The sequence below is a fragment of the Salvelinus alpinus genome, chromosome 18, assembly GCF_045679555.1.
Source record: "Salvelinus alpinus chromosome 18, SLU_Salpinus.1, whole genome shotgun sequence".
Lineage (NCBI taxonomy): Eukaryota > Metazoa > Chordata > Actinopteri > Salmoniformes > Salmonidae > Salvelinus > Salvelinus alpinus.
In genome coordinates this window covers 14,134,379-14,161,380 of record NC_092103.1, presented here as the reverse complement: position 1 = coordinate 14,161,380, position 27,002 = coordinate 14,134,379, and the positions used below count along the sequence as shown (strand labels likewise).

General features: G+C 43.9%; 1 protein-coding gene across 2 annotated transcripts in view; it reads left to right on the top strand.

Moving 5' to 3' along the window:
• LOC139543841 (bone morphogenetic protein receptor type-1B-like) overlaps nucleotides 1-27,002 on the top strand; it is a 114,030-nt gene that overhangs the window by 66,881 nt on the left and 20,147 nt on the right. The window contains exon 4 of one of the 2 annotated variants that reach the window (XM_071350313.1): nucleotides 13,418-13,714. The exons of the other annotated variant lie outside the window; for it this stretch is intronic. Coding sequence (XP_071206414.1) covers nucleotides 13,627-13,714 — 88 coding nt within the window. The 5' untranslated portion in view covers nucleotides 13,418-13,626. The remainder of the gene's footprint in view (nucleotides 1-13,417; nucleotides 13,715-27,002) is intronic. 2 annotated transcript variants of the gene reach the window in all.

Here is a 27,002-nt window from a genome sequence, read left to right as displayed (position 1 = left end):
CATACCATATGTCTCTCAGTTTTCATTACCCATGACTTTCAGAGATGTCACTCACTCTTACTGGCTTGATGTGCGAAGCCGCCAGGGGGAAATGATCAGGTGTTCATTGATTGAATATGAGCGTGGCTAGAGAGAGGAAACTGAGGTATGACACTGGCAAGCCTGCTGCTGACACAAACAAGGTGGACCTCTCATTGGAAAGACCCAGGATACAGGCAGGCAAGACCGGGCTCTGTGAGCAGAACACACTGACGGAGAGAGGGAAAGAGAGACAAATGGAGGGAGAGAGAGAGATTTGTGCTGTTCTTGGCCAGTGCCTGGGGTGGCCTGCGTTGGCCATGGAAAATCACAAGAACCCTTTCTTTCTATGGGGCACCTTCTCTGCAGTGAGAGGCCAAACGGTGAAACTTTTTACACTTAGATTCAATCCATCTCCAGGGTTGTGTGGTTGTTTTATAACCACGGTGCCCATGGTTGAAACGTGAGGAGCAGGTGTGTTTCAGGTGCACTGTTAAGTAGGTGCAGTGAATAGGCCCCGTACTGCACTAGAATAACAGCCTTTCATTGGCGGTCAGTGTTGTAGCAAGCATAGATTGAGATCGGGGCCATGTTTGTTTCTCTGAATGGCTTACGGCTTTTTGCACCTATTGTTTGTATTGTTTTTTCAGTTCAGTATCCACTATATAGAAATATCCACTATATAGAAATAATTTGACATTGTAGAGGTCATTCGAGAGCGCTGAGATAATTTGACATCGCAATCTTTTTTTTGATTTTGAGTTCTTGCTGTGTCAAATTGTAAAGAAGTCACTTTCTGTGTGTGACATACTGTTCAGTTCAGCCACAACAGACACTGGACTATGCTCCAGGGCCTGACAGAAAGCAACAGTTCATGATTGAGACGAGGCTGGTTGACAGCTCGTTCTGAGGAATGTCCTGAGTCAGTGTTTGCAGGGACTGGAATCTCACTACTATCAGCCTGATGTGAAATAACTTCCCATTTCTACCTTCTGCTATTCTCTCGCTCTTCCTTCCATCCTTCCCTCCGTCTGGGAACAGCAAACACATTCCTCTTGAACAAATGGACCAATAAACAAAGGGAAAGCAAATTATGGAAAAATACGTTTCTCTTACATACACGTATTTCAGGGATTTACTGTGAAACACTTAAGACACTTCATTTAGAATATACAAGGTACAGTGTAAAAATGCACCCTAACACTGCTTTTTTTCAAGAAAGAAAGCCTTACACAGGCCATTTATATTTTCTGTGGATGTGTCTGCCTTACATCATATAAGTGCCCGCTAGAAAACGTTGGCGTGCGTTCCCTTTAGCATATGCATCAGATGCATATCAACCTGCAAGGTGCAGCAAACATTGCATAAATACATCTTTTTTTAATATATCCATGTAAAAATATACAGTGCCTTCAGAAAGTATCCAGACCCCTTGACTTTTTCCACATTTTGTTACGTTACACCATTCTATAATGGAGAAAAAAAGCAATCTACACACACTACCCCATAAATGACAAAGCAAAAACGTAAAAAATAAAATAAAAATGCAAATGTAATAAAAAGAAAAAACAGAAATACATATTTATATAAGTATTCAGAACCTTTCCTTACAATAATAATTTAGTTGTGTTTATAAAGGTGTTAGGTAACATTAGAATACTCAAAAACTATTATTTCAAAGAACATAATAGATTTGTTTTAGTTTGTTACTCTAGGCCAGTGCTTCCCAAACTTTTTATAGTCCCGTACCCCTTCAAACATTCAACCGCTTCAGTCAATAATCCACCCAGTTTCCCTCCATCAAAATGCATACAAAATGAATCCCAAACGTTACTGATAAACTTTTCCAAACAAGTCAAACAACGTTTATAATCAAACCTTAGGTACCCTAATACGGAAATAAACGATACAATTTAAGACAGAGAATCGTTATTGTCTTAACCGGAGAAAAATACCAATGAACGCGCTCTCTTCCACGCGCTTGGAAACACTACAGCCAAAATGGGAGCCACCTAGAAAAACTACAATTTCTGGCTAATTTTTCCAAAAAACAGCCTGAAACTCTTTCTAAAGACTGTTGACATCTAGTGGAAGCCCTAGGAACTGCAATCTGGGAGGACTTGGCCTTATAATAAAAGTAAAAGCCATTGAAAGTAGTGGTAGGCTGAATTATATGCATATCCTAGCTTCTGGGCCTGAGTAACAGGCAGTTTACTTTGGGCACGTTTTTCATCCGGACGTCAAAATACTGCCCCCTACCCAAGAGAGGTTAAACATAAGAATGAGTGTGAGTTTTTGTCACAACCCGTCTCGTGGGAAGTGATAAAGAGCTCTTATAGGACCAGGGCACAAATAATAATATAATAATAATCAATAATTTTGCTCTTTATTTTACCATTCTAATGAGAAGGGTGTGCTTGAAAGGATGCACATAAATCTGCAATGTTGGGTTGTATTGGAGAGAGTCTCAATCTTAAATCATTTTCCACACACAGTCTGTGCCTGTATTTAGTTTTCATGTTAATGAGGGCCGAGAATCCACTCTCACATAGGTACGTGGTTGCAAAGGGCATCAGTGTCTTAACAGCACAATTTGCCGAGGCAGGATACTCTGAGCGCAGCACAATCCAGAAATCTGGCAGTGGCTTCTGATTAAATCATATTTTCCTAGAACCGCTTGTTGCAATTTCGATAAGGCTCTCTTGTTCAGATATCGGTAAGTGGACTGGAGGCAGGGCATGAAAGGGATGATGAATCCAATTGTTTGTGTCATCCGTTTCGGGAAAGTACCTGCGTAATTGCGCACCCAAATCACCAGGTGCTTTGCTATATCACATTTGACATTGTCTGTAAGCTTGAGTTCATTTGCACACAAAAAACTCACCCAAATGTATAGCCCCGTTGGAAAATATAAATAGACTGTTTGAAAATGTGAAGAGAAAAAAAAGTAAAATAAAAAAATATATATACAGTGGGGAGAACAAGTATTTGATACACTCCCGATTTTGCAGGTTTTCTTACTTACAAAGCATGTAGAGGTCTGTAATTTTTATCATAGGTACACTTCAACCGTGAGAGACAGAATCTAAAACAAAAATCCAGAAAATCACATTGTATGATTTTTAAGTAATTAATTTGCATTTTATTGCATGACATAAGTATTTGATCACCTACCAACCAGTAAGAATTCCGGCTCTCACAGACATAGTTTTTCTTTAAGAAGTCTTCCTGTTCTCCACTCATTACCTGTATTAACTGCACCTGTTTGAACTCGTTACCTGTATAAAAGACACCTGTCCACACACTCAATCAAACAGACTCCAACCTCTCCACAATGGCCAAGACCAGAGAGCTGTGTAAGGACATCAGGGCTAAAATTGTAGACCTGCACAAGGCTGGGATGGGCTACAGGACAATAGGCAAGCAGCTTGGTGAGAAGGTAACAACTGTTGGCGCAATTATTATAAAATGGAAGAAGTTCAAGATGATGGTCAATCACCCTCGGTCTGGGGCTCCATGCAAGATCTCACCTCGTGGGGCATCAATGATCATGAGGAAGGTGAGGGATCTGCCCAGAACTACACGGCAGGACCTGGTCAATGACCTGAAGAGAGCTGGGACCACAGTCTCAAAGAAAACCATTAGTAACACACTACGCCGTCATGGATTAAAATCCTGCAGCGCACGCAAGGTCCCCCTGCTCAAGCCAGCGCATGTCCAGGCCCGTCTGAAGTTTGCCAATGACCATCTGGATGATACAGAGGAGGAATGGGAGAAGGTCATGTGGTCTGATGAGACAAAAATATAGCTTTTTGGTCTAAACTCCACTCGCCGTGTTTGGAGGAAGAAGAAGGATGAGTACAACCCCAAGAACACCATCCCAACCGTGAAGCATGGAGGTGGAAACATCATTCTTTGGGGATGCTTTTCTGCAAAGGGGACAGGACGACTGCACCGTATTGAGGGGAGGATGGATGGGGCCATGTATCGCGAGATCTTGGCCAACAACCTCCTTCCCTCAGTAAGAGCATTGAAGATGGGTCGTGGCTGGGTCTTCCAGCATGACAACGACCCGAAACACACAGCCAGGGGAACTAAGGAGTGGCTCCGTAAGAAGCATCTCAAGGTCCTGGAGTGGCCTAGCCAGTCTCCAGATCTGAACCCAATAGAAAATCTTTGGAGGGAGCTGAAAGTCCGTATTGCCCAGCGACAGCCCCGAAACCTGAAGGATCTGGAGAAGGTCTGTATGGAGGAGTGGGCCAAAATCCCTGCTGCAGTGTGTGCAAACCTGGTCAAGAACTACAGGAAACGTATGATCTCTGTAATTGCAAACAAAGGTTTCTGTACCAAATATTAAGTTCTGCTTTTCTGATGTATCAAATACTTATGTCATGCGATAAAATGCAAATTAATTACTTAAAAATGATACAATGTGATTTTCTGGATTTTTGTTTTAGACAAATGTGCATGTGTCAGCATATGGTCTCACAAGGGCTCTGAGGATCTCATCCCGGTACCTAATGGCAGTCAGGCTACCTCTGGCGAGCACATGGAGGGCTGTGCGGCCCCCCAAAGAAATGCCACCCCACACCATGACTGACCCACCGCCAAACCGGTCATGCTGGAGGATGTTGCAGGCAGCAGAACGTTCTCCACGGCGTCTCCAGACTCTGTCACGTCTGTCACATGTGCTCATGTGCAGAGTGTGAACCTCCTTTCATCTGTGAAGAGCACAGGGCGCCAGTGGCGAATTTGCCAATCTTGGTGTTCTCTGGCAAATGCCAAACGTCCTGCACGGTGTTGGGCTGTAAGCACAACCCCCACCTGTGGACGTCGGGCCCTCATACCACCCTCATGGAGTCTGTTTCTGACCGTTTGAGCAGACACATGCACATTTGTGGCCTGCTGGAGGTCATTTTGCAGGGCTCTGTCAGTGCTCCTCCTGCTCAAAGGCGGAGGTAGCGGTCCTGCTGCTGGGTTGTTGCCCTCCTACGGCCTCCTCCACGTCTCCTGATGTACTGGCCTGTCTCCTGGTAGCGCCTCCATGCTCTGGACACTACGCTGACAGACACAGCAAACCTTCTTGCCACAGCTCGCATTGATGTGCCACCCTGGATGAGCTGCACTACCTGAGCCACTTGTGTGGGTTGTAGACTCCGTCTCATGCTACCATAGAGTGAGAGCACCGCCAGCATTCAAAAGTGACCAAAACATCAGCCAGGAAGCATAGGAACTGAGAAGTGGTCTGTGGTCACCACCTGCAGAATCACTCCTTTATTGGGGGTGTCATGCTAATTGCCTATAATTTCCACCTTTTGTCTATTCCATTTGCACAACAGCATGTGAAATTTATTGTCAATCAGTGTTGCTTCTTTGATTTAACAGAAGTGTGATTGACTTGGAGTTACATTGTGTTGTTTAAGTGTTCCCTTTATTTTTTTGAGCAGTGTATATATATATATATATATATATAACTTCCGACTTCAACTGTGTGTATATATATATATATATATATATATATATATATATATATATTTATACTTCAAATATATATATATATATTTATACTTCAAATATACAGTGGGGAGAACAAGTATTTGATACACTGACAATTTTGCAGGTTTTCCTACTTACAAAGCATGTAGAGGTCTGTAATTTTTATCATAGGTACACTTCAACTGTGAGAGAAGGAATCTAAAACAAAAATCCAGAAAATCACATTGTATGATTTTTAAGTAATTAATTTGCATTTTATTGCATGACATAAGTATTTGATACATCAGAAAAGCAGAACTGAATATTTGGTACAGAAACCTTAGTTTGCAATTACAGAGATCATACGTTTCCTGTAGTTCTTGACCAGGTTTGCACACACTGCAGCAGGGATTTTGGCCCACTCCTCCATACAGACCTTCTCCAGATCCTTCAGGTTTCGGGGCTGTCGCTGGGCAATACGGACTTTCGGCTCCCTCCAAAGATTTTCTATTGGGTTCAGGTCTGGAGACTGGCTAGGCCACTCCAGGACCTTGAGATGCTTCTTACGGAGCCACTCCTTAGTTGCCCTGGCTGTGTGTTTCGGGTCGTTGTCATGCTGGAAGACCCAGCCACGACCCATCTTCAATGCTCTTACTGAGGGAAGGAGGTTGTTGGTCAAGATCTCGCGATACATGGCCCCATCCATCCTCCCCTCAATACGGTGCAGTCGTCCTGTCCCCTTTGCAGAAAAGCATCCCCAAAGAATGATGTTTCCACCTCCATGCTTCACGGTTGGGATGGTGTTCTTGGGGTTGTACTCATCCTTCTATTCCTCCAAACACGGCGAGTGGAGTTTAGAGCAAAAAGCTCTATTTTTGTCTCATCAGACCACATGACCTTCTCCCATTCCTCCTCTGTATCATCCAGATGGTCATTGGCAAACTTCAGATGGGCCTGGACATGCGCTGGCTTGAGCAGGGGGACCTTGCGTGCGCTGCAGGATTTTAATCCATGACGGCGTAGTGTGTTACTAATGGTTTTCTTTGAGACTGTGGTCCCAGCTCTCTTCAGGTCATTGACCAGGTCCTGCCGTGTAGTTCTGGGCTGATCCCTCACATTCCTCATGATCATTGATGCCCCACGAGGTGAGATCTTGCATGGAGCCCCAGACCGAGGGTGATTGACCGTCATCTTGAACTTCTTCCATTTTCGAATAATTGTGCCAACAGTTGTTGCCTTCTCACCAAGCTGCTTGGCTATTGTCCTGTAGCCCATCCCAGCCTTGTACAGGTCTACAATTTATCCCTGATGTCCTTACACAGCTCTCTGGTCTTGGCCATTGTGGAGAGGTTGGAGTCTGTTTGATTGAGTGTGTGGACAGGTGTCTTTTATACAGGTAACGAGTTCAAACAGGTGCAGTTAATACAGGTAATGAGTGGAGAACAGGAGGGCTTCTTAAAGAAAAACTAACAGGTCTGTGAGAGCCGGAATTCTTACTGGTTGGTAGGTGATCAAATACTTATGTCATGCAATAAAATGCAAATTAATTACTTAAAAATCATACAATGTGATTTTCTGGATTTTTGTTTTAGATTCCGTCTCTCACAGTTGAAGTGTACCTATGATAAAAATGACAGACCTCTACATGCTTTGTAAGTAGGAAAACCTGCAAAATCGGCAGTGTATCAAATACTTGTTCTCCCCACTGTATATACAGTTGAAGTCGGAAGTTTACATACACCTTAGCTAAATGCAATTTATCTCAGTTTTTCACAATTCCTGTCATTTGAGAATACCTGGTCTAGGCTATAAGTAAAAAATGAAAAGCCACTAGTTCAAGTCCATCACAAAGAAGTCCATTATAATTTCGTTATGGAAATAAGAAAGTGTATTTAAAAGAAAACAGAATAGCATATTTTAAGTTTATTATGTTACTAGTCTTTTTCTTAGTAGGCAGAGCAATGCTTCCCCGCAAGTGGTCATGTGCTGAATTCATGGACAGCGCAGATATTCTTGTAAAAAGTGAAAATTTGATATAAAGCTCTATCTCTTGAATTTTGAGATTTATTTGACAAGGTAAGTGTCATAGAAACTGCAGAATAAGATCTTTCTGATACTATATACAATCAAAAAGTTTTACCTGAATGTGACTCTGAAAGAGGATTTGATAAAGTGATGCTCCTTTCCCTGCATTTTTCAATTACAAGATGCACCCATCTCTTCTTGTACAATTTGACAACTGATCTTATTATGTGTGATATTGTTTAGGTGGGCCAGCTGCGCAGACTGACTTACATTTTTTGTTTCCCTTTGCATTATCCTAAAGGCCTACTGCAACACAGCATGTTTTCATTTCCCTTACAATACATTTGATTAGTAATAGAGTTACAGTAAATAAAACAGTCCCGTAACAGCTTCTTTTTACAAAGTAAAATGTAAAAGAGAATGGTATCAACTCACAAGGCGCGCGGTCAAATTATTAACATGAGCTCCAACGCTGATAAATAGGCATAACACAAACTCATCATTACACTATTGTCTTTCTAAATGGAATCAACCTCTTCACCCTCTTTATCATTCAGTTAGGCCTAATTTAAATTAAATTGTGAAGTAAGGTGCACAATTATCGCCCATCCATCCATTTGTCATTCATTCAATGAGGAGAGAGAGACGCATTAGCGCCTGGCTGGGTACCAACATCCTACAGCACATTGTCTTGGTGGGTTAAGTTAGGAATAGGTAAAAAGGCTCTAAATACTTTTCTGTGGTTTAAAAATTTGGACAAATTAGCAATGTTTGTACTTTACATTTAGGAAAAGTTAGGGAAGCAGCAGGACAAAGCTTTTTTGGGGGTTGATTTATTTTATTTATCAAATCAAACGTCAGTGGCCGTTGGCCTATGGCGCTTCTAGTGTTAACCAATCAGGAATATTTAAGTAATACACTATGTGTCTGTGTAGTAAAAGTAGCCTGAGACGTAGTCATGTCATAATTCACAGTAGACTAGGGCCAAGGTGTTTTACAGCTGCAGGGAGGATCGCCATCTTACACTACTGTCTACAGAAACCCTATGAGAGCATGACTCACTGTAGTGTCTCGCCCAGCCTCTTCCCCTGGGCTGCAGAGGAAATCTGTCTCCTCACCCAACATAGTGTATGATTCATGTTTTATAAATGCTGACCAAACTGTAATTATTTAAGTCATTGTTTTAGACACAGAGCAATTACACGGATGAATACAAAGAAAAACTGCAATTTGTTCCTCCAAGTCTCGTGGCTTTCTTTTGGTGGGGCTGTGTAACCCATTCCATACCATTTGAGGACCCATGACACACATAACTCCATTAGCAGTTACGCCATTATCTTAATACCGGGGTTTACCTTGTGCCTTCTTGAATTGTTGAAAAGTGTCTGAAATGACGTCCTACATCCTCTAGCTTTGAACACCTTTAATGAATGCTTATTCAGTTGTGAAATAATAGCCTTGTTTTTTTTCTCAGTGTATTGGAAGCATGCAGTAACATAAGCTTTGTGTAGTGAGGGAAGAGGGAACTTTGCCTGGCCAGGATCATTGTGTGTGCAGGTGAGATGTTTATGAGCACCAATCAACATCATGACGTTTATACAGCTTAGTGTAGGACTGCAGGCATTCAGCTCACAGGAACAGTTTGGGCCTGGGCCCCTGTCTGTCAGTCGTGTCAACGCCCACTACACATTCCACTTACTTATAAATTATGCATCTGCATGGACATCTTGACGCAATTATGCAATAAACTGACACGCAGATCATACACCAGGTACTACCTTCATTTAGAACAGAGAGATCTTCATATTTTGAGCTTTGGCTCATAAATGAATCACTCTGTCATTATTGACTTGCATTGTGAACATTTGCACGTAGATGTCTCTTCTAACTGATACAGGACATAGTAGTTTACATTTAGCATAATTGCCTTCCCAAAACCAGTTTCTTGAATTGTATTTGACATTGGTGGCTTTCAGGTTTATTTTCAGAAATGACAACTGGAGAAACTCTGCTGTCCTTCTGTATACTAAGACCTTGTTTCTCATTCCCTTTGTGTTTTCAACTCAATTGTGTTTATCTTTCATAATGGGCAAAGGCAGAATCTCAGAATTAAGTCCAGCTAACATTGTTATCTTGTTAAATGGGTTTGTGGAGGAGCCTTATCCATTCTCATCTGCAGCAATAGAAATGATTGTGAGCCTGTGCTTTCAGCAGCTCCCCATGTCTTCCCTCCCTCACAGGGAGAGAGAGCCCCCACAGAGAGAGCGAGAGCCTTGCTGTGACAGTCTTTTACTTTTCCTGAATAAAGTTTTTCTTCTCTTTCTTCTCACTCAGCATTCTTCGGGACTTCAAAGCTGGAATCGGAGCAGAATCTCTGAGCTGTCCCATTGTGTGGCTCTTGCATATTCATAAGGCTCTTTCTTTCTTCTCATTCTGGATGAGACTCTGCTAGAGGAGAGCTGTGGGCTAGAGAGAAAGCAGCAGTTCCTCTGGACTCTCCAAGGAACCGAACCGCTGAGTATGTGCATGGAGGGTTCACATTCAAATGGGATTCACACGTAGTGATTTATAGTGTTGGGCCATACACTGACACTGCTGCTTCTGTCATGACTATTGTGTTGAATTGCCAAAGCAGGTGGATACGTTTTAAACAACAATTTAACAGTATTGGTTTGCTGTGTAACAAACGTATTCCACAAACCTGGCTGCCACATTTAATTGTCCTAATTTTGCCTGCCAGCTTACTGACAAGATAGTTAGTTAATGGCTAATATCTCTATAGAGAAACCAGGAGTCTGTGTGAGAGAGGGAGGTGGGAGCTGGCTCACGATAAGGAAGATGTCAGTGTTCTCAATGTGAAATGAGGATGAAGTTGATGAGCGCTCCACAGAGGGAGGAAGTACGTCTCACTGTCTGGCCCAGGGATGAACGTGATGTCACGCTCCTCTCTATCCCTGCACCCTGATTGGGCTCCCTGCTCCAGGCAGCTTTGTTGCCACGGTAATAAATGGCCCTCTAGCCAAGATTCTCTGACATCAGGTTTAACCGCTGCGCTCTCTCCATTCCTCACGGAGCCCGGGGTCAGCGTGGCCGTCGACGGAACATTGCTCATGACAGGCATACCTTCGCTGGCCCATTGTAATTCCATCATCTGTGTTGTTGTCACAGCTTTTCGTTTCACGTCTTAGTGGTGAGGTTTCTGTGGTTATTCTTCACCATTCCTCTTGCAGTATGATGAAAGGTGTTTTGCCTCAACGTTTTCCTTCAAATTTCGAGTAGCTTGGCTTATTTTCATGCCACATTACTGCTAATAATATTTTTTTTTTTTACAAGTGTTCTCAAAGAACATATTTGTGGGTGGTAGTGATAACCAACAAAGAAACCAAGTACCAGCCAAATGAGTCATGCTGTTGTATGCAGGTGCTTTGCATGTCCAAACAAACACAGCTAATAATAGTGTGGTTTTCTGAAACCGTCAAGGTGCTGACAGATTGTTCTTCTTAAGACGTCTGCTTCGGGCCCCACCAGCTGAAACGGTTTGGAAGAGTTTGACTTTGATCGTGTTGGACTTTGTTGAGGGTTTTTTTGGCCTTTCAGGGACACACATTTTTTTCATGAGGCCAGCCGATATTCGGGAGCCGAAGTCTACGCCCCTTCGTCCGTGATTGGTCAACTGTAGGGATTCTTCAATAAAGTCTTTGCTGTCTTTCAACGAGAGAAGACTCATTTTCATGCCCATTTTTTAAAAATATATTGCACCAAACATCTTAGTTAGATGTAAAATGTATCTCCTCAGCAAAAATGTCAAAATTAATGTCATATTTCTTGAGCTATCTTAGATTAATTTGGACTATTTTGAGGAAGTGTATACTGGCTACGGCGTGCCAAATGGACAAACAGTTTTTACACTCATTCGGTTCGCCTAGCCGACTTCGGCTAGCTGTCAACCGAACTGAATCATGCTGAGGCCTTCCTCATGCTGAGGAAACCTTAGCAACAGACGGGGCTGTATGTAACAAGACTTGAAAAGTAGATCTGCGGTTCGGAGCTCAAAGGAGGAATCAAGGTGACTTTTGGCTTAGTGAAAGGCGGGAAGGATAGAAAGGGTTAATTTAACCACATTTCAAAATCCCCCCCTGCTAGCCCACCCCCCACTTCCACAACCCCTTTATCTGCCTGACCAGACCCCCACCAACCATCCCCACCAGCTGCGCCCCCCCCCCCCATCTCTCTGGGTCTTCGCGGCTGCTTGAGCAGGACAGGGGGAAACCATGCTGGGCGTTTGATGCAGCTCTGAGGGGGTGTGTGAGGTGCGCTGACCCGTTCACATCTCTCCCCATGCACTCATGCTCCAGGGAAGGTAGACTTATCACATTTAATCCAGAGCACGGTGCAAATCAGGAGTGACAGACAGACATACAGCCTTCCAGGGAAAGAGCCCCAGACTACAGGCCCTGTCTACTGGCCTCTTGTACTGTCTCCTATCCTGGCTGGGAGAGAAGTGGATTCAGGGTGATGGTCCTTATGGAGGGTCAACAGGTGTGGAAGAACAGGATCCCATTTGGTTGGTTGTTTGTTTCCACTTTCACATTGTTGATTTTCCTTTAACCACTCATTGGCCGTTGTTATTGTCTTTATTTGGGAGACCACACAACCCACCATTTGGGCCATTCATTTCTTTTCTCTTTTGGGTAAACACGCACCCTCCACCAAATCACGCTTTAGAATGGCATCGTATGGCATTCTGTCCTGTTGCACCATCACATCACCGCTAACTGTTTTGAGGGGCACTCTAGCAAACGTGATGTAATCTTGGTAATAGCTGGGCTAATCCTCTTAAGGTTGTAACCCACAGAAAGTCTTGTGCTGCCTGATGGAATTTGGCCAAATTGGGAGGTTTTGTGTGTGTTCGGGTGGATTAGTGAGAGAGAGGAGGCGTGTTGCTGCCCGGAGGTGTGGGCGGTAATCACCTGACGTGTGAAGAGCTTTTGTGAGTAAGTGAGTGTGTATGTATGTATGAATGTGTGTGTGTGTGTGTGTGTCTGGCCGGCCTCGTGTGTTTCTTTCACACTTTGCATTCTGCTCTGTAACTGGTCTGTGATGAGCTGTCACACAAACAGGAGGGCAATTACTGTCCTAAACCGCAGAGATTTGTAGAGATTAGGCTTGGGCGGTATAGCGTTCAATTCCAAAATCAAGATCCCTGCTGCCTAAATTTGTTTTGTGCATAAATGTTATTGTTTTTTTTAAATGTTTTTTTTGCTTGGAAAGATATAGCGCCCCTTGTGTGCACTGCTGGTAATACGGTATACCCCGGTATGGTACAGGAACAGTATGATGGTATGTCAATCTGGATATGGACCAACCAGAGTAGAGATTCATCCATCTGCACTTCCCACAGTGGATGAAGTAGCGACAACACATTACTTTGAATCATGCTCGTGGATGAGTTCTGGCGACCAGACTTCTCTAATGCACATCTATGAGGAACAATCTTACTTCCCTCTCATCCTCTCTCTCTCTGTGTGTGTGTGTGTGTGTGTGTGTGTGTGTGTGTGTGTGTGTGTGTGTGTGTGTGTGTGTGTGTGTGTGTGTGTGTGTGTGTGTGTGTGTGTGTGTGTGTGTGTGTGTGTGTGTGTGTGTGTGTGTGTGTGTGTGTGTGTGTGTGGCCCTGCCAATGTCTTCCTTTTTGAGAGGTGAGTGTATGTGTTCATATGTGTGTGTGTGTGTGTGTGGGGTCCAGGCAGGCTCAGCTGTTCTTTTGTTGTTCGCCCCACGAGGTGTTCAGAGAAAAGGCTGACCAAACAGCAGAGCAACTGAGTAACACCCTCCTTTCCTCCATCTCTCTCTCTCTCTCTCTCTCTCTCTCTCTCTCTCTCTCTCTCTCTCTCTCTCTCAGGCTGTCACTGTGTAGCGCTGGAGGCTGCTGGGTGGCTGTGTGTGGTGGGGAGTTCCTGAGATCGCAGAGAAGAGAGAGAGGGGGACTAGCACTTACTCACGTAGAGGCACACACTCGCGCACACACACCTTCTCAGTGTAGCGCCGGGTGCAGCCGTGGTGCCAGCTCGCGTCTCAGGGATTGTGCGTGCGGTTGTACAGTACATCAGGATGATGGTGGTGTGGTTGCCGTGGGGATGGGCATGGAGGACTGTACTGCTGGTGACTGGACTGGCTTCACTGAGCCCGGGGACTAATGGTGAGTAGCTTAATACTGGACTATATCTCTCTCTGTACTACGGGACTCTGTCCATCTTTCTCTGTTGATGGACTCTGGGACTGATTTAGAAGAAACTTCAGCATGGTCTATATTTCATTTGTTTTTAGTACTGTATCTGATTGTCTGCTGGTGGTTTTCACAACTGATATATCGAAATGCATATTTTTTGTGCTGCCAAGACTTTATATAGTATATCTAATGCTTAGAGCAGGGTTTCTTAAACTATGGGTCTGGACCCAAAGTAGGCTCTGGGCATGTGAAAGGTGGGTTTTGAGCTGAAAACCACGCCGATAAACCAATATATTCTCTATCTTCTTCTGTTCATCTACCTGGGTTGTTAATAACTTATCCTCTTTTTGTGATGCTTACCTAGCCTAGTGGCTGAGTACTGTAGTTTTAGTCACTTTGAGCAAAGGCATGGTTTCACAAACTGCAGGCAGGTTTACTGCGTGTATTGTTGGGGTGAGGAGGAGCAGAGACTCACTGGGAGGTTGGTGGTGGGTCTATTTTTTGCCCAGCAGTATTTATGATGGGGCAAAGCTATTATGATCTCCACCGGGTCTAACATGTGAGCAGTCATCTGCCCCGTCCCCCGTCCTGCCCCCTCCCCCTCCCTCTGCTCATGTTTTGAATTGTTTTAAGATGGACAGCCAGTTGTCATTTACAATGAATGGCGACAGTGTCATGGTGTCCCATAAGCTTTGTGATGTACTGCAGGGGATCCACGGCTGGAGGCTCGGCTGGGGAAGATTCCTCTCTTTATCATCTGCCCTGTTTCAAAGGCTCTCAACTGAGAGAAAGAGATTGATTATGTGGAGTTAATCATGGATGTTTGCATTTGTTTGCACCGAGCAACAAGTGTCAATCATTTTAAGCAAACCTAGTTTACATATGCATTAACTTCCATTATACTATAGCTGGTGTCTTTTGTATGAGAAGGTTTTGTTTTATTTAGCCATAACTGCTGTTGTTTTTCCATTTTCCACGGTGTTTGATTTTGAGACAGGTTTGACCTGTGCAGAAGTGCTCAGTTGTCACACACTTGTTAAGAACACAGTTGGGCGACAAGCTGTAAAACTAATCTCCCACTCCCAGAGGAACACATACACACGCACGCACCCCCCTCACCTCTAAAATAGCTGTGACTGTCTTGGTTCATTGAGTTTGTCTTTGGGGTAAATTTATTTGAATTCAATCACTTTTTGACAGCACCCCTTTCGATTTGAACAGAAGTGATCAGAAAATTATTTTTGGACCTGAATGCCAAAACATTCAACAGTTGACTGATTTTGCGTACCCCACCATACCATGAGACATCCATGTCTTCATCACTGGAAAAGATAAACGGTTGAGATTGATATAATTTATAAGCTTACAAACAGGTTTGTGAAACTATTTTATTATAGATAAATTACTAAAGTGTCAAATGTAAATCGTAAAAAAAATTACATCATAACCTTTAACATCAAATATTTATTTAAAAGCTCACTAACTCAGGTTCCATGTTTGCATATGTTGTAGCTTAGAATCTATTTTACATCGTGTAAGGCTTTTGTGTTGTGCTCGCCATTGGTTGAAACAACATGCTCTTGAACACAGGGTGGGTAAATGTACTAACATTTTTACAGTGCTGTGAAAAAGTATTTTCCCACTTTCAGATTTTCTCTATTTTTGCATATTTTTACACTGAATGTTATTAGATCTTCAACCAAAACCTAATATTATATAAAGGGAACCTGAGTTTACAAATGACCCCAAAAAATGATACGGTCTCTCCAATTATTCATGGCGAAAACCAAAGAATGCATTCCACAGTGAGAACCCAACGTCATGACAGAACCTTATACCAACAGTCAAGCATGGTGGTGGTAGTGTGATGGTTTGGGGATGCTTTTCTGCCTCAGGACCTGGACGACTTGCCTTAATAGAAGGAACCATGAATTCTGCTCTGTATCAGAGAATTCTACAGGAGAATGTCAGGCCATCCGTCTGTGAGCTGAAGCTTGAAGCGCAGCAAGGTCATGCAGCAAGACAATGATCCAAAAATACACAATCAAGTCTACATGAAAATGGCTAAAAAGCAACAAAATTGATGTTTTGGAATGGCCTCGTCGAAGTCCAGACCTAATCCCAATTGAGATGTTGTGGCAGGACTTGAAATGAGCAGTTCATGCTTGAAAACCCACAACATTTGCTGAGTTAAAATAGTTCTGCATGGACGAGTGGGCCAAAATGTATCCACAGCAGCGTGAGAGACTGATCAACAACTACAGGAAGGTGGAACAACCAGTTATTGAGTGTAAGGGGGCAATTACTCTTTCACACAGGGCATTGGGTGTTGCATAACTTTGTTTATGAAATAAATGAAATAAGTTTGTAATTGTTGTGTTATTTGTTCACTCAGGTTCCCTTTATCTAATATTAGGTTTTGGTTGAAGATCTGATAAGATTCAGTATAAAACATATGCGTTGTCTTGGCTGTGTGCTTAGGTTCGTTGTCCTGTTGGAAGGTGAACCTTCGCCCCAGTCTGAGGTCCTGAGCGCTCTGGAGCAGGTTTTCATTAAGGATCTCTCTGTACTTTGCTCCGTTCATCATTCCCTCGATCCTGTCTAGTCTCCCAGTCCCTGCCACTGAAAAACATCCCCACAGCAGGATGCTGCTACCACCATGCTTCACCGTAGGGATGGTGCCAGGTTTCCTCCAGATGTGACGCTTGGTATTCAGGCCAAAGAGCTCAATCTTGGTTTAATCAGACCAGAGAATATTGTTTCTCATGGTCTGAGAGTCCTTTAGGTACCTTTTGGCAAACTCCAAGCGGGCTGTCGTGCCTTTCACTGAGGAGTGGCTTCCGCCTGATTGGTGGAGTGTTGCAGAGATGGTTGTCCTTCTGGAGGGTTCTACCATCTCCACAGAGGAATTCTGGAGCTCTGTCAAAGTGACCATCGAGCTCTTGGTCACCTCCCTGACCAAGGCCCTTCTCCCCTGATTGCTCAGCTCTAGGAAGAGTCTTGGTGGTTCCACACTTCTTCCATACAAGAATGATGGAGGCCACTGTGTTCTTGGACCTTCAATGCTGCAAAAATGTTTTGCTACCCTTCCCCAGATTTGTGCCTCAATACAATTGTGTCTCGGAACTCTATGGACAATTCCTTCTACCTCATGGCTTGGTCTTTGCTCTGACATGCATTGTCAATTGTCAACTGTGGGACCTTTGACAGGTAAAAACATTTCTAAAAACCTCTTTGCTTTGTCATTATGGGGTATTGTGTATAGATTGATGAGGATTTGTATTTATTTATTCAATTATAGAATAAGGGTGTAGGGTAACAGAATATGGAAAAGATCAAGGGGTCTGAATACTTTCCGAATGTACTGTATTTTCTATATGTCTTTTTACCTAACACAGTGCTTGATTTGGGCATGAACTCACCGGAACTGAGTACCAGCACCTCAAATGTTCTTCTGCTTGAGTCCCTGCACCTTCTATAGAATATTAGCTAAAAAGTATTGAGGAGTTCCTGCATTTAAATATAAATGGTACCGGCACCAAAAATGAGTACCGGCACCTATTTCTGTCCAACTCAAGCACTGGCCTAAACATGCATACACAATCAGATATAATTTATAGCAAGCAGTAGGGACGGGGTGAGAAAACGAAAGGGATTTATTTTGACAATAAAAATAATATTTTTTTCCCCAGATGCTTTTTAGGACACTCAAGGACATCTTACATTTATTTCATGTACAGCACTAGATTTTATTTCATTTAGGCCTATGTAATAGAATTGGAATTATGCTTGATTATTTACCAGGAAAAAAATATACAAAAAATAGTTTAAAAAACCCCAACAACAATCAGTTTATTAATTTCATAATAATGTGCGGGTTCTGGCATGTGTCACTTCGCACTGATACCATGTGCAGTAGACAGTAGCTATCCTACACTGTGTAGGCCACTCACCATTAGCTAGCTAGCTAAGACTCACTAGTCAACTTAACTAGGAAAAACAAGGAAAATGGCCAAACAAAGCTCACTGTTCAATTTTTTCAAGGTACAGTGTATAGAAGAGGATTTTGGACCATTTGATATCAGTGATTTCGCCATGAAGGGCCTCCAGTCTCCTTCTATACCAATCACTGATTACAATGATTTAATCCTGGTCCTTAAAGACAGTTTCAGTACATTCAGAGACAATGACCAGACCTACAGCGCTATTTTTTATTCAAGACTTTTAGAAATCAAATGAAACCATCTTCTTCACTTCGACACGCCCTCCCTCTGCTGAGACATCAGTCCAGTTAAATAAAAAAAACAAAGGCCTCCCGAGTGGTGCAGCGGTCTGAGGCATCACTACTGACCCGGGTTCACAACGCCCACTTAACCTGGAAGCCAGCTGCACCAATGTGTCGGAGAAAACACTGTTCAACTGATGACCAAAGTCAGCCTGCAGGCGCCCGGCCCGCCACAAGGAGTCGCTAGAGCCCGATGAGCCAAGTAAAGCCCCCCCGGCCAAACCCTCCCCTAACCCGGACGACGCTGTGGCAATTGTGCGTCGCCCTATGGGACTCCCGTTCACGGCCGGTTGTGACACAGCCTAGTATCGAACCAGGGTCGGTAGGGACACCTAAAGCACTGCGATGCAGTGCCTTAGACCGCTGCGCCACTCGGGTTGCCCGATTATAGTCATTTTTAATGAGCATGTGAACAATCCAACTTGTCTCAACTTACTTTCATCAGCCTGTGAACATTCTATTGCATAGACTCCAATACAACAAGATATATAAAGGTATGAAAAACATAGAAAGATACTTTTTTGGACAGGTTATCATATCAAGTTGTATCATATCAGGTTATCACATCAAGTTGTATCATATCAGGTTATCACATCAAGTTGTATCATATCAGGTTATCACATCAAGTTGTATCATATCAGGTTATCACATCAAGTTGTATCATATCAGGTTATCACATCAAGTTGTATCATATCAGGTTATCACATCAATTTAATGCCATCAAACCTTTGCCACCCCAAAATGGACAACATTTTCTGTTGGCCCATGGACTATAAGCCCTCCTTATAGTCCATGGGCCAACAGAAAATGTTGTCCATTTTGGGGTGGCAAAGGTTTAACCACAGTCTGTAAAATCACTGCCTCTCTCTCTGTTCACTTGAACTAGGTTTCCCCTCATATGAAAGATAACTAAATCAAGCATAATTTTGGTGTGTTCATTCCAGATGCTATTTGGCTGCTAACGAACTGCGAATCAAAACATATGGTGATTATAGGTAACCAGCCAAGCCATTCCATGTTATAGCACTAACCCTATTATCTTATAGTTCTAAATGATTGTGAGTCCGGGAGGACAAAATACACTCTATGTATTGTGCCTACAGAACAGCATATTAACAACCATAAAATAATCAGATGCATTGATGGCCTTGAATGGCAGATACTGTAAGCCACTAAACACCTTGGAATGTTCCAGGATCGTCTGGCATGGAGAGAATGGTCCTGCTATGCTTCTGATTTTGATATGCACTGTGGGCCGATAAAGTGCTGAGATTTGGGGGCTGCAGTGTTTGTAAAGGATCAAGGCCAGACACAAAAGGCTGTAGTGCCCATTTGAAGGCAGCTTTCACGGTTTGTCTCAAAATACTTTGGCTGATGATCAGTAGGGTAGACTTATGTCAACGGAGACATCTACACAGTATATCACTTGACTTCGCAGCATAATGGACTATTTTAAGCTGAAGTCTGTCTGTCTCGCTGATTTAGCATAGTGAAAACCTTACAGCAGTCACACAGATTCACCTTTGTGTATCCTGTGGGCATCAGTTCTCCCATGAAGCACAGAGAAAGCTCACATAGACAGAGAGACATGCCGGCCGAGCTGGGAGGACAAGAGACCAGCTGCTTCTCGTTTCCCACTCATGTTTTAAGCTCAGCCTGCAAACCCAAACTGCTGTTTTAGTGGGTACAGTGAACGAAGACTTGGTTCTGGTTGGTCGGAGAGACAGAGTTGTGTGCTAGCTTTATGACTGGCCCTCTCTCTCCCAGTCCACTCTTTCTCTATCGCTCCATCTCTCGCAGTCTGTTCTCTCTCTTCTAGCCCTCTCCCCGGTGCTGCTGGGACAGATCCGGCATGGTTCTCTAAATGAGGATAACACACATGGGAGGTAACTCATGAATCTTCACAGCGTGGTTAATTCGCCACCTGTTGTTTAGGCTGATGCAAAGTTCCCAAAGAATAGATTGACATACTTCATTCATGCAGTAACAATGCGTACATCTTTTCTGAATAGGCGTTACACCACATAGTGTGAAGTTGCAACTTACACAATTGACTCTTCTACGACTCGTTGCATTTAGGCCTATTTCGTTCCGTCGTATGTGTGACATGGCTGCTGAAAGTCCTTGAGTCTTCTGGCGCCACGCAGGATAGGAGTGAAAGCCAGTTAGTGAAAGACACGGCCACACTTCGACGTCGCTTAAACATGATATCCATTTCAGATAAACATAACATGTAACACTCGAGGTGGTGTGGAGATGCCGCAAGGCCACAAGCGGGGGAAAAACGACTGGCTTTATCATCATCTAGACTCAACAATGTAAATGAGGTCAGCTCACCCTCTCCTTGTCCCGGATCCCACCTTCCGTACTGTACTGTATGGGAGGAACACACCATGGCAACATGTCGCTCTATAACGTTTAGCTTTTCTCCTTTCTTTTCTACAGTACAGACACAGGTGATAAGTGACTATATGTTGAAAAACTCTTTTGATTGCAGTCTCTTGTGAAATACCATTTCCTACAGAGATGCTATTTCAGTGTAATTGCTTTGGTGTTATAGGATGGCATTTTCTTTGTGATTATTCAGTTTAGGTAAAGTCTTGTGGCATCAGTGATTGAACGAAGGCCTACTGTAAGTGTAGCAGGGGCTAGAGCAGGATACAGAAGCCCAGCAGCAGTAGCAGGTCCCAGGCTGCTTCCTGACAGGATGTGGATCATGTTCCCCAAACAGAACCTGATCCCAGGACAGATGTTCTGCTCCAGCAGTGGGACTGCATGAGACTGGTAACCACAGAGGGCAGTGGGCCGGGGGGGGACTTTTAGGGGTGTGTGAAGTTTGGAGCGAGGGAAAGAGAGGCTTAAGGCTGCACCTGTGGTTTTGGAGGAAGTATTGAGGGAGGGGGATGTTTGGGTGAAGGTAGGGTTCTTGTCTTGATCACAGTCTAATGTATGTAACAGACACCCTTGAGAGCAGTGGGCTCAGGATAGAGAGAAGATGGGGGTTGACAGTGTGGGAACCGGGATAGAATGAGTGAGATGGGGAATATGTTATGGTCTCTTCAGAGATATATATTTTCAGAGATTTATACAAACCGAATCAAAGTTTAGTGAGATGTGTGTTAAGCTGGTGGCTGTAACCTCGCACACACACACACACACACACACGCACACACACACACACACACACACACACACACACACATCCCACACAGCCCACAAGCTGATAGACACAGAGCAGGTGGGGCTGATGCTGGCCTGCTATGAAACCATTTGTCTTGGTTACCTTGTGAGTGTGTGTGACTGTGTTTGTTCGCGCCTGTGTACATGTGTCTATGTGTGTGTATGTGTACGTGCTTTCACATGTCTTTTTTAGTTTGTTATTTTGGAAGCGTGTGTGTTTGTCTGGCAGTCTGTGTGTGTGTGTGTGTGTGTGTGCGTCACTGTATGCCTGTGCGTGTGTGAGAGATGGTTTGGCAGAGGGGGCTGTAGAGGAGTTAGTGGGTCCATGGTGTGTTCTGTGTCTAAACATGGTGTTGGAAGACAGACAGACGGCAGAGGCTGCAGCCTAGGCTGAGGTTTGGCTGGTCACTGAAAAGGAGACGGACAGGGAGAGGTGGCTGGATCCTCCCAGCTCCTCTACGCGTGTTCACTTGCAATCTGGCAAACCTACACGCTGCTTTCTGTCACACCTTTCCATACCTGTCAGAGAAACGTCCCTTTCACTAACGTCTAACGTCAACGCACACATATTGTATTCCCCACATTGTTTCCTAATTCACATTCAACGGTGGTTTGCAGTTCTTTTTTCATCCCATCCAGAGATGATAGACTGATCTGGTTTGGGCAATGGTGGAACGATATCTGGCACCACAGAATCCCAGTCAATTCGATCCAGACACAGGTATTCAGGATTAGCCTGATATAGCCTGCTTCTGTAGGGACTGTTACTGTTAACATGGTTACCGGCACAGTGACACATCGCCGGGGAACCGAGACACAGGCTGGCACTTTGTTGACCAGCCGTCCTCCGTGCTTTTACAGTCCTCTTATCAGATAGAGCTTTACTGGAACTAGTCATCAGATGAATCAAACGGCTCAGGTAAATGACTTAGTGTGTGATCATGCATGAGTGTGTATATGCTTGTGTGTGCATGCGATTCTGTCCACGACAGGGAGAGAGAGCAGAGATGTGTGTGTCCCGACCTCTGGCTACAGGTGTTCTGTGTGATAAGCGGCCTGTTTTCCAGTTTTGTTTTGAATGGGAAATGGAAAACATCCCTGAGATGAATTCACACGTACATGCAAAGTGCCCTGCGGGTGACAGACTATTCAGTCTGCATACTGAGAGGTGAAGCTTTGATCTGCCATCATGGGAACAACTGTCACGATGCATGCTGATGGAGCTAGCCAGCAAGACCTGCACAGAGTCCTAGTATCACACCAACATAGTCCTTATCACACCACCAGTGCGTTTATTCATGTATGGCCACAACTTTACCATTTTGAAAGAAATTGCAATCAGTTAGACTATTACAAATGTCTGTTCCCTGTCCATTCCCTGTTTGAAGGGGTAATTTGTTGTAGAGATAGCATGGCTCTGGGGTTCTCTTCTCTCTAGACTTGTGGAAGGTTTTCTCTCTCTCTGTGCTAAATCATCCTTTAAGCCCTGACAGGTCGGGCTTGGTGTGATTCGTAGGCCTGGGCCGGAGAAGAGGGGATGAGAGTAAGAGGTTTCTCAGGGGGGTACAGTGTGTGTCTAGGGCCACAAGTCGGAGGGGCTCCCTTGATGTGCGGCCCATCAATCTGCTGGGGCATTATTTCCACAGGAGGACGGGAGGCGGGCGCCCCCAGGGTGCACCTCTAGCACCAGCATATCATCTCTATGGTCAGGCGCTGGTCACACACAGAACAGATTGGTGAGGGTCCACGATGTGGATCAGTTGCTCTCCTCCTCTCCAGTCTGGATGGGTATCAGGCATCAGGCAGGGGGAAACAGAGCCTCTCATGATGGGGAACGAGTAGGTGGGGGTCGAGCAGACTAGTCACGGTGAAGGATGGATGATTGATATGAGGGCCGGGTTTGATTTGCCTGTCATACCATCGGGCCCCTGTGTGTGTCTATTGTGACAGGATTCTTTGAAGCCAATGCGGGTTAAGAGGGGTTAAGAGGGGGTGAGGGGGGTTGAAGGGTGAGGGACAGGAGATGATGTATGACAGTGTGGCAGCTCAGCGGTGCGTTGGGGACCCCCACAGGGTCAGAGGGCGTTCAGGAGCCGTACGGGAAGATGGCTCCTTTGAGGAGGTGATTTACTCTGGACACCTGGAGGAATTTATGCCTTTTTCTCTCTGTTGGTTCCTCTTTCTTTCTTTCCCTGTATCTGTCCTCTCTCTCTCTCTCTCTCTCTCACTCTCTCTCTCTCTCTCTCTCTCTCTCTCTCTCTCTCTCTCTCTCCTCTCTCTGTCTTGTTCACTTTCACTCTCTTTCTCTCTCTTTCTCTCTCTCTGTAACATCTTCCTCATGTTGAGTTAACTTTCATGGAAGGACTAATTGAGCCTTATTAACTTATAACAACGTATACAAGTTAGACAGAGTTGTTGGCTTGAGTTAGAAGGGCGACGCACAATTGGCCCATCGTCGTCCGGGTTAGGGGAGGGTTTGGCCGCCCACGATGTCCTTGTCCCATCGCGCTCTAGTGACTCCTGTGGTGGGTCGGGCACATGCACGCTGACACGGTCGCCAGGTGTACGGTGTTTCCTCCGACACATTGGTGCGGCTGGCGGGGTTGTGTTTTGGAGGACACATGGCTCTCGACCTTCGCCTCTCCCGAGTCCATATGGGAGTTGCAGCGATGGGATGAGACTGTAACTACCAATTGGATATGACGGAATTGGGGAGAAAAAGGGGGTAAAAAATTTCAATAAAAAGATCAACCAAAAAAATGTCATCAAATACTGTACATTTGCCTGTAAAACTTTGTGTGATCATGTGTGAGTGTTTGTTTCAGCAAGTGTGTGTGTTTGTCAGTGTGTATGTGTGTAATATAGAATGAAGTGTGGGTTTGTGTGTATCTCGTTAGAGGAACAGCCTTCGGAATGTTTAGGGGATGGGGATCAGGTTTCAGGGTGACCTTGGCAACGCCCGGCGGCTGACACAACAAAAGTTTGTTTGTTTGTGTGTGCGTGTGCGTGCGTGCGTGCGCGTGTGCGTGTGCGTGTGTCTCAGAAAGAGAGAAATACTCTTACGGTGTTTGTATTCAATCTTTATTACTGTGTCTGTTTCGTGAGAGTTTGGGGTTTTGGTTAGGCCAATCTGCCTTGGTAAGAAGTTTACAGGAAAGTCTGCAGAGAATATAATGAAAACAGTACTGGTACGTAGAATGTCTTTGGAAAGTATTCACGTCCCTTGACTTTTTCCACATGTTGTTGTGTTACACCAATTCATTTTAAATTGATTAAATGTAGATTTTTTTGGCACTGGCCTACACACAGTACCCAATAATGTTAGTGGAATTATGTTTTACAAAGCTGAAATGTATTGAGTGAATACGTTTTCAACCCCTTTGTTATGGCAAGCCTAAATTAGTTCAGGAGTAAAAATTTGCTTAACAAGTCACATCATAAGTTGCACTCTGTGTGCCATATCAAATCAAATCAAATGTTATTTGTCACATGCACCAAATACAACAGGTGTAGACCTTACCGTGAAATCCTTACTTACAAGCCCTTAACCAACATCACAGTTCAAGAAAGAGTTAAGAAAATATTTACCAAATAAACTAAAGTAAAAAATTATAAAAAGTAAAACAATAAAATAACAATAATAAGGCTATATACAGGGGGTACCGGTACTGAGTCAGTGTGCGGGGGTACAGGTTAGAGGTCATTTGTACATGTTGGTAGGGGTGAAGTGACTATGCATAGATAATAAACAGCGAGTAGCAGCAATGAACAAAACCATTGGAGGGGGGTGGGGGGGTCAATGTAAATAGTCCGGTGGCCATTTTATTAATTGTTCAGCAGTCTTATGGCTTGGGGGTAGAAGCTATTAAGGAGCCTTTTGGTCCTAGACTTGGCGCTCCAGTACTGCTTGCCATGCAGTAGCAGAGAAAACAGTCTATGACTTGGATGACTGGAGATTCTGACAATTTTTGGGGCTTTCCTCTGACACTGCCTATTATATAGGTCCTGGATGTCAGGAAGCTTGGCCCCAGTGATGTACTGGGCCATACGCACTACTAGGGCTGGGCGATATGGCAAATCAATTATCACAATATCTATATATTTTTTCATTCAATAACGATAATTATCACGATATTAATCAAATAATGTTTAAAAGGTGCATATCTGCTTCAGACTCAAGAATGCATAATGCCTGAACAAACATTAGAGCGTTGGGCCAGTAACCGAAAGATTGCTAGATCGAGCTGACAAGGTAAACACCCCTGAACAAGGCATTTAACCCACTGTTCCCCGATAGGCCTTTATTTTAAATAAGAATTTGTTCTTAACTGACTTGCCTAGTTAAATAAAAGGTTAAATTTTTTTAATTATGTGAGCTACACATAAAATTATACTTTAAGGAACATTTTTCAATGTTTGCGGCCAGGGGGCACGTACCTGGGGTCAATTCAATTGATAAGCCTCTTGAAACCTTCCTTTTCGACTGTGCTAATTGTTAGCATGTCCTTAGCGATGCGATGCATAATAGCATTTGTGATGTCTTTTGTCTTTTCGATGTTTGCTTGTAGGGCATAAACGCTGTCAGCGGTGACTGCTTCGGGCAAACATGTCTAGATTGGCTGGTGATTAAGGGCCGTTTATCAACACCGTGGTGCAAACTAAAACTTCCTGCATGTTCCAAAGACTGATTTTGCTTCAGATGTTGAAAAAGGTTTGTCGTATTACCAGACTTCGTAGCCACCTGTCTATGCCGGCCTACCCCAGCCAAACCCGGATGACACTGGGCCAATTGTGCGCCGCCCTATGGGACTCCCAATCACGGCCGGATGTGATGCAGCCTGGATAGACATAGAGTTGGTTGAGTGCGGTCATAGTGCCAGCATTGGTTTGTGGTGGTAAATAGACAGCTACGAATAATATAGATGAGAACTCTTTTGGTAGATAGTGTGATCCACAGCTTATCACAAGATACTCTACCTCAGCCGAGCAATACCTCAAGACTTCTTAAATATTAGACATTGCGCACCAGATATTATTGACAAATAGACACACACCCCTCGTCTTACCAGAGGTAACTTCTCTGTTCTGCCGGTGCGTGGAACATCGCTGCCAGCTCTATATTATCTGCGTCGTCGTTCAGCCACGACTCGGTGAAACATAAGATATTACAGTTTTTAATGTCCAGTTGGTAGGATAATCTTGGTCATAGGTCATAGATTCTATTTTCCAATGATTGCACGTTGGCCAATAGAGCGGATGGCAGTGGGAGTTTACTCACTCGCCTATGAATTCTCATTAGGCAGACCGACCTCCGCCCCTTTTTTCTCCATCTTTTCTTCACGCAAGTGACAGGGATTTGGGCCTGTTCCCGAGAAAGCAGTATATCCTTCTCGTCGGACTCGTTAAAGGAGAAAACTTCTTTCAGTTCGAGATGAGTAATCGCTGTTCTGATGTCTAGAAGTTATTTTCGGTCATAAGAGACGGTAGCAGCAAACATTATGTAAAAAATAAGTTAAAAAAAATAAGTTACAAACAACGCAAAAAAATTAACAAAATAGCACAGTTGGTTAGGAGCACGTAAAACGTCAGCCATCCTCTCCGGCGCCATTCTCATAGTGTTCATAGTGTTTATAATAGTATTAGTGTTTAACATCATTTTTTAATGACTACCTCATATCTGTACCCCACACATACAATTATCTTTTAGGTTAAGCAGTGAATTTCAAACACAGATTCAACCACAAAGACTAGGGAGGTTTTCCAATGCCTTGTAAAGGGCACCTGTTGGTAGAT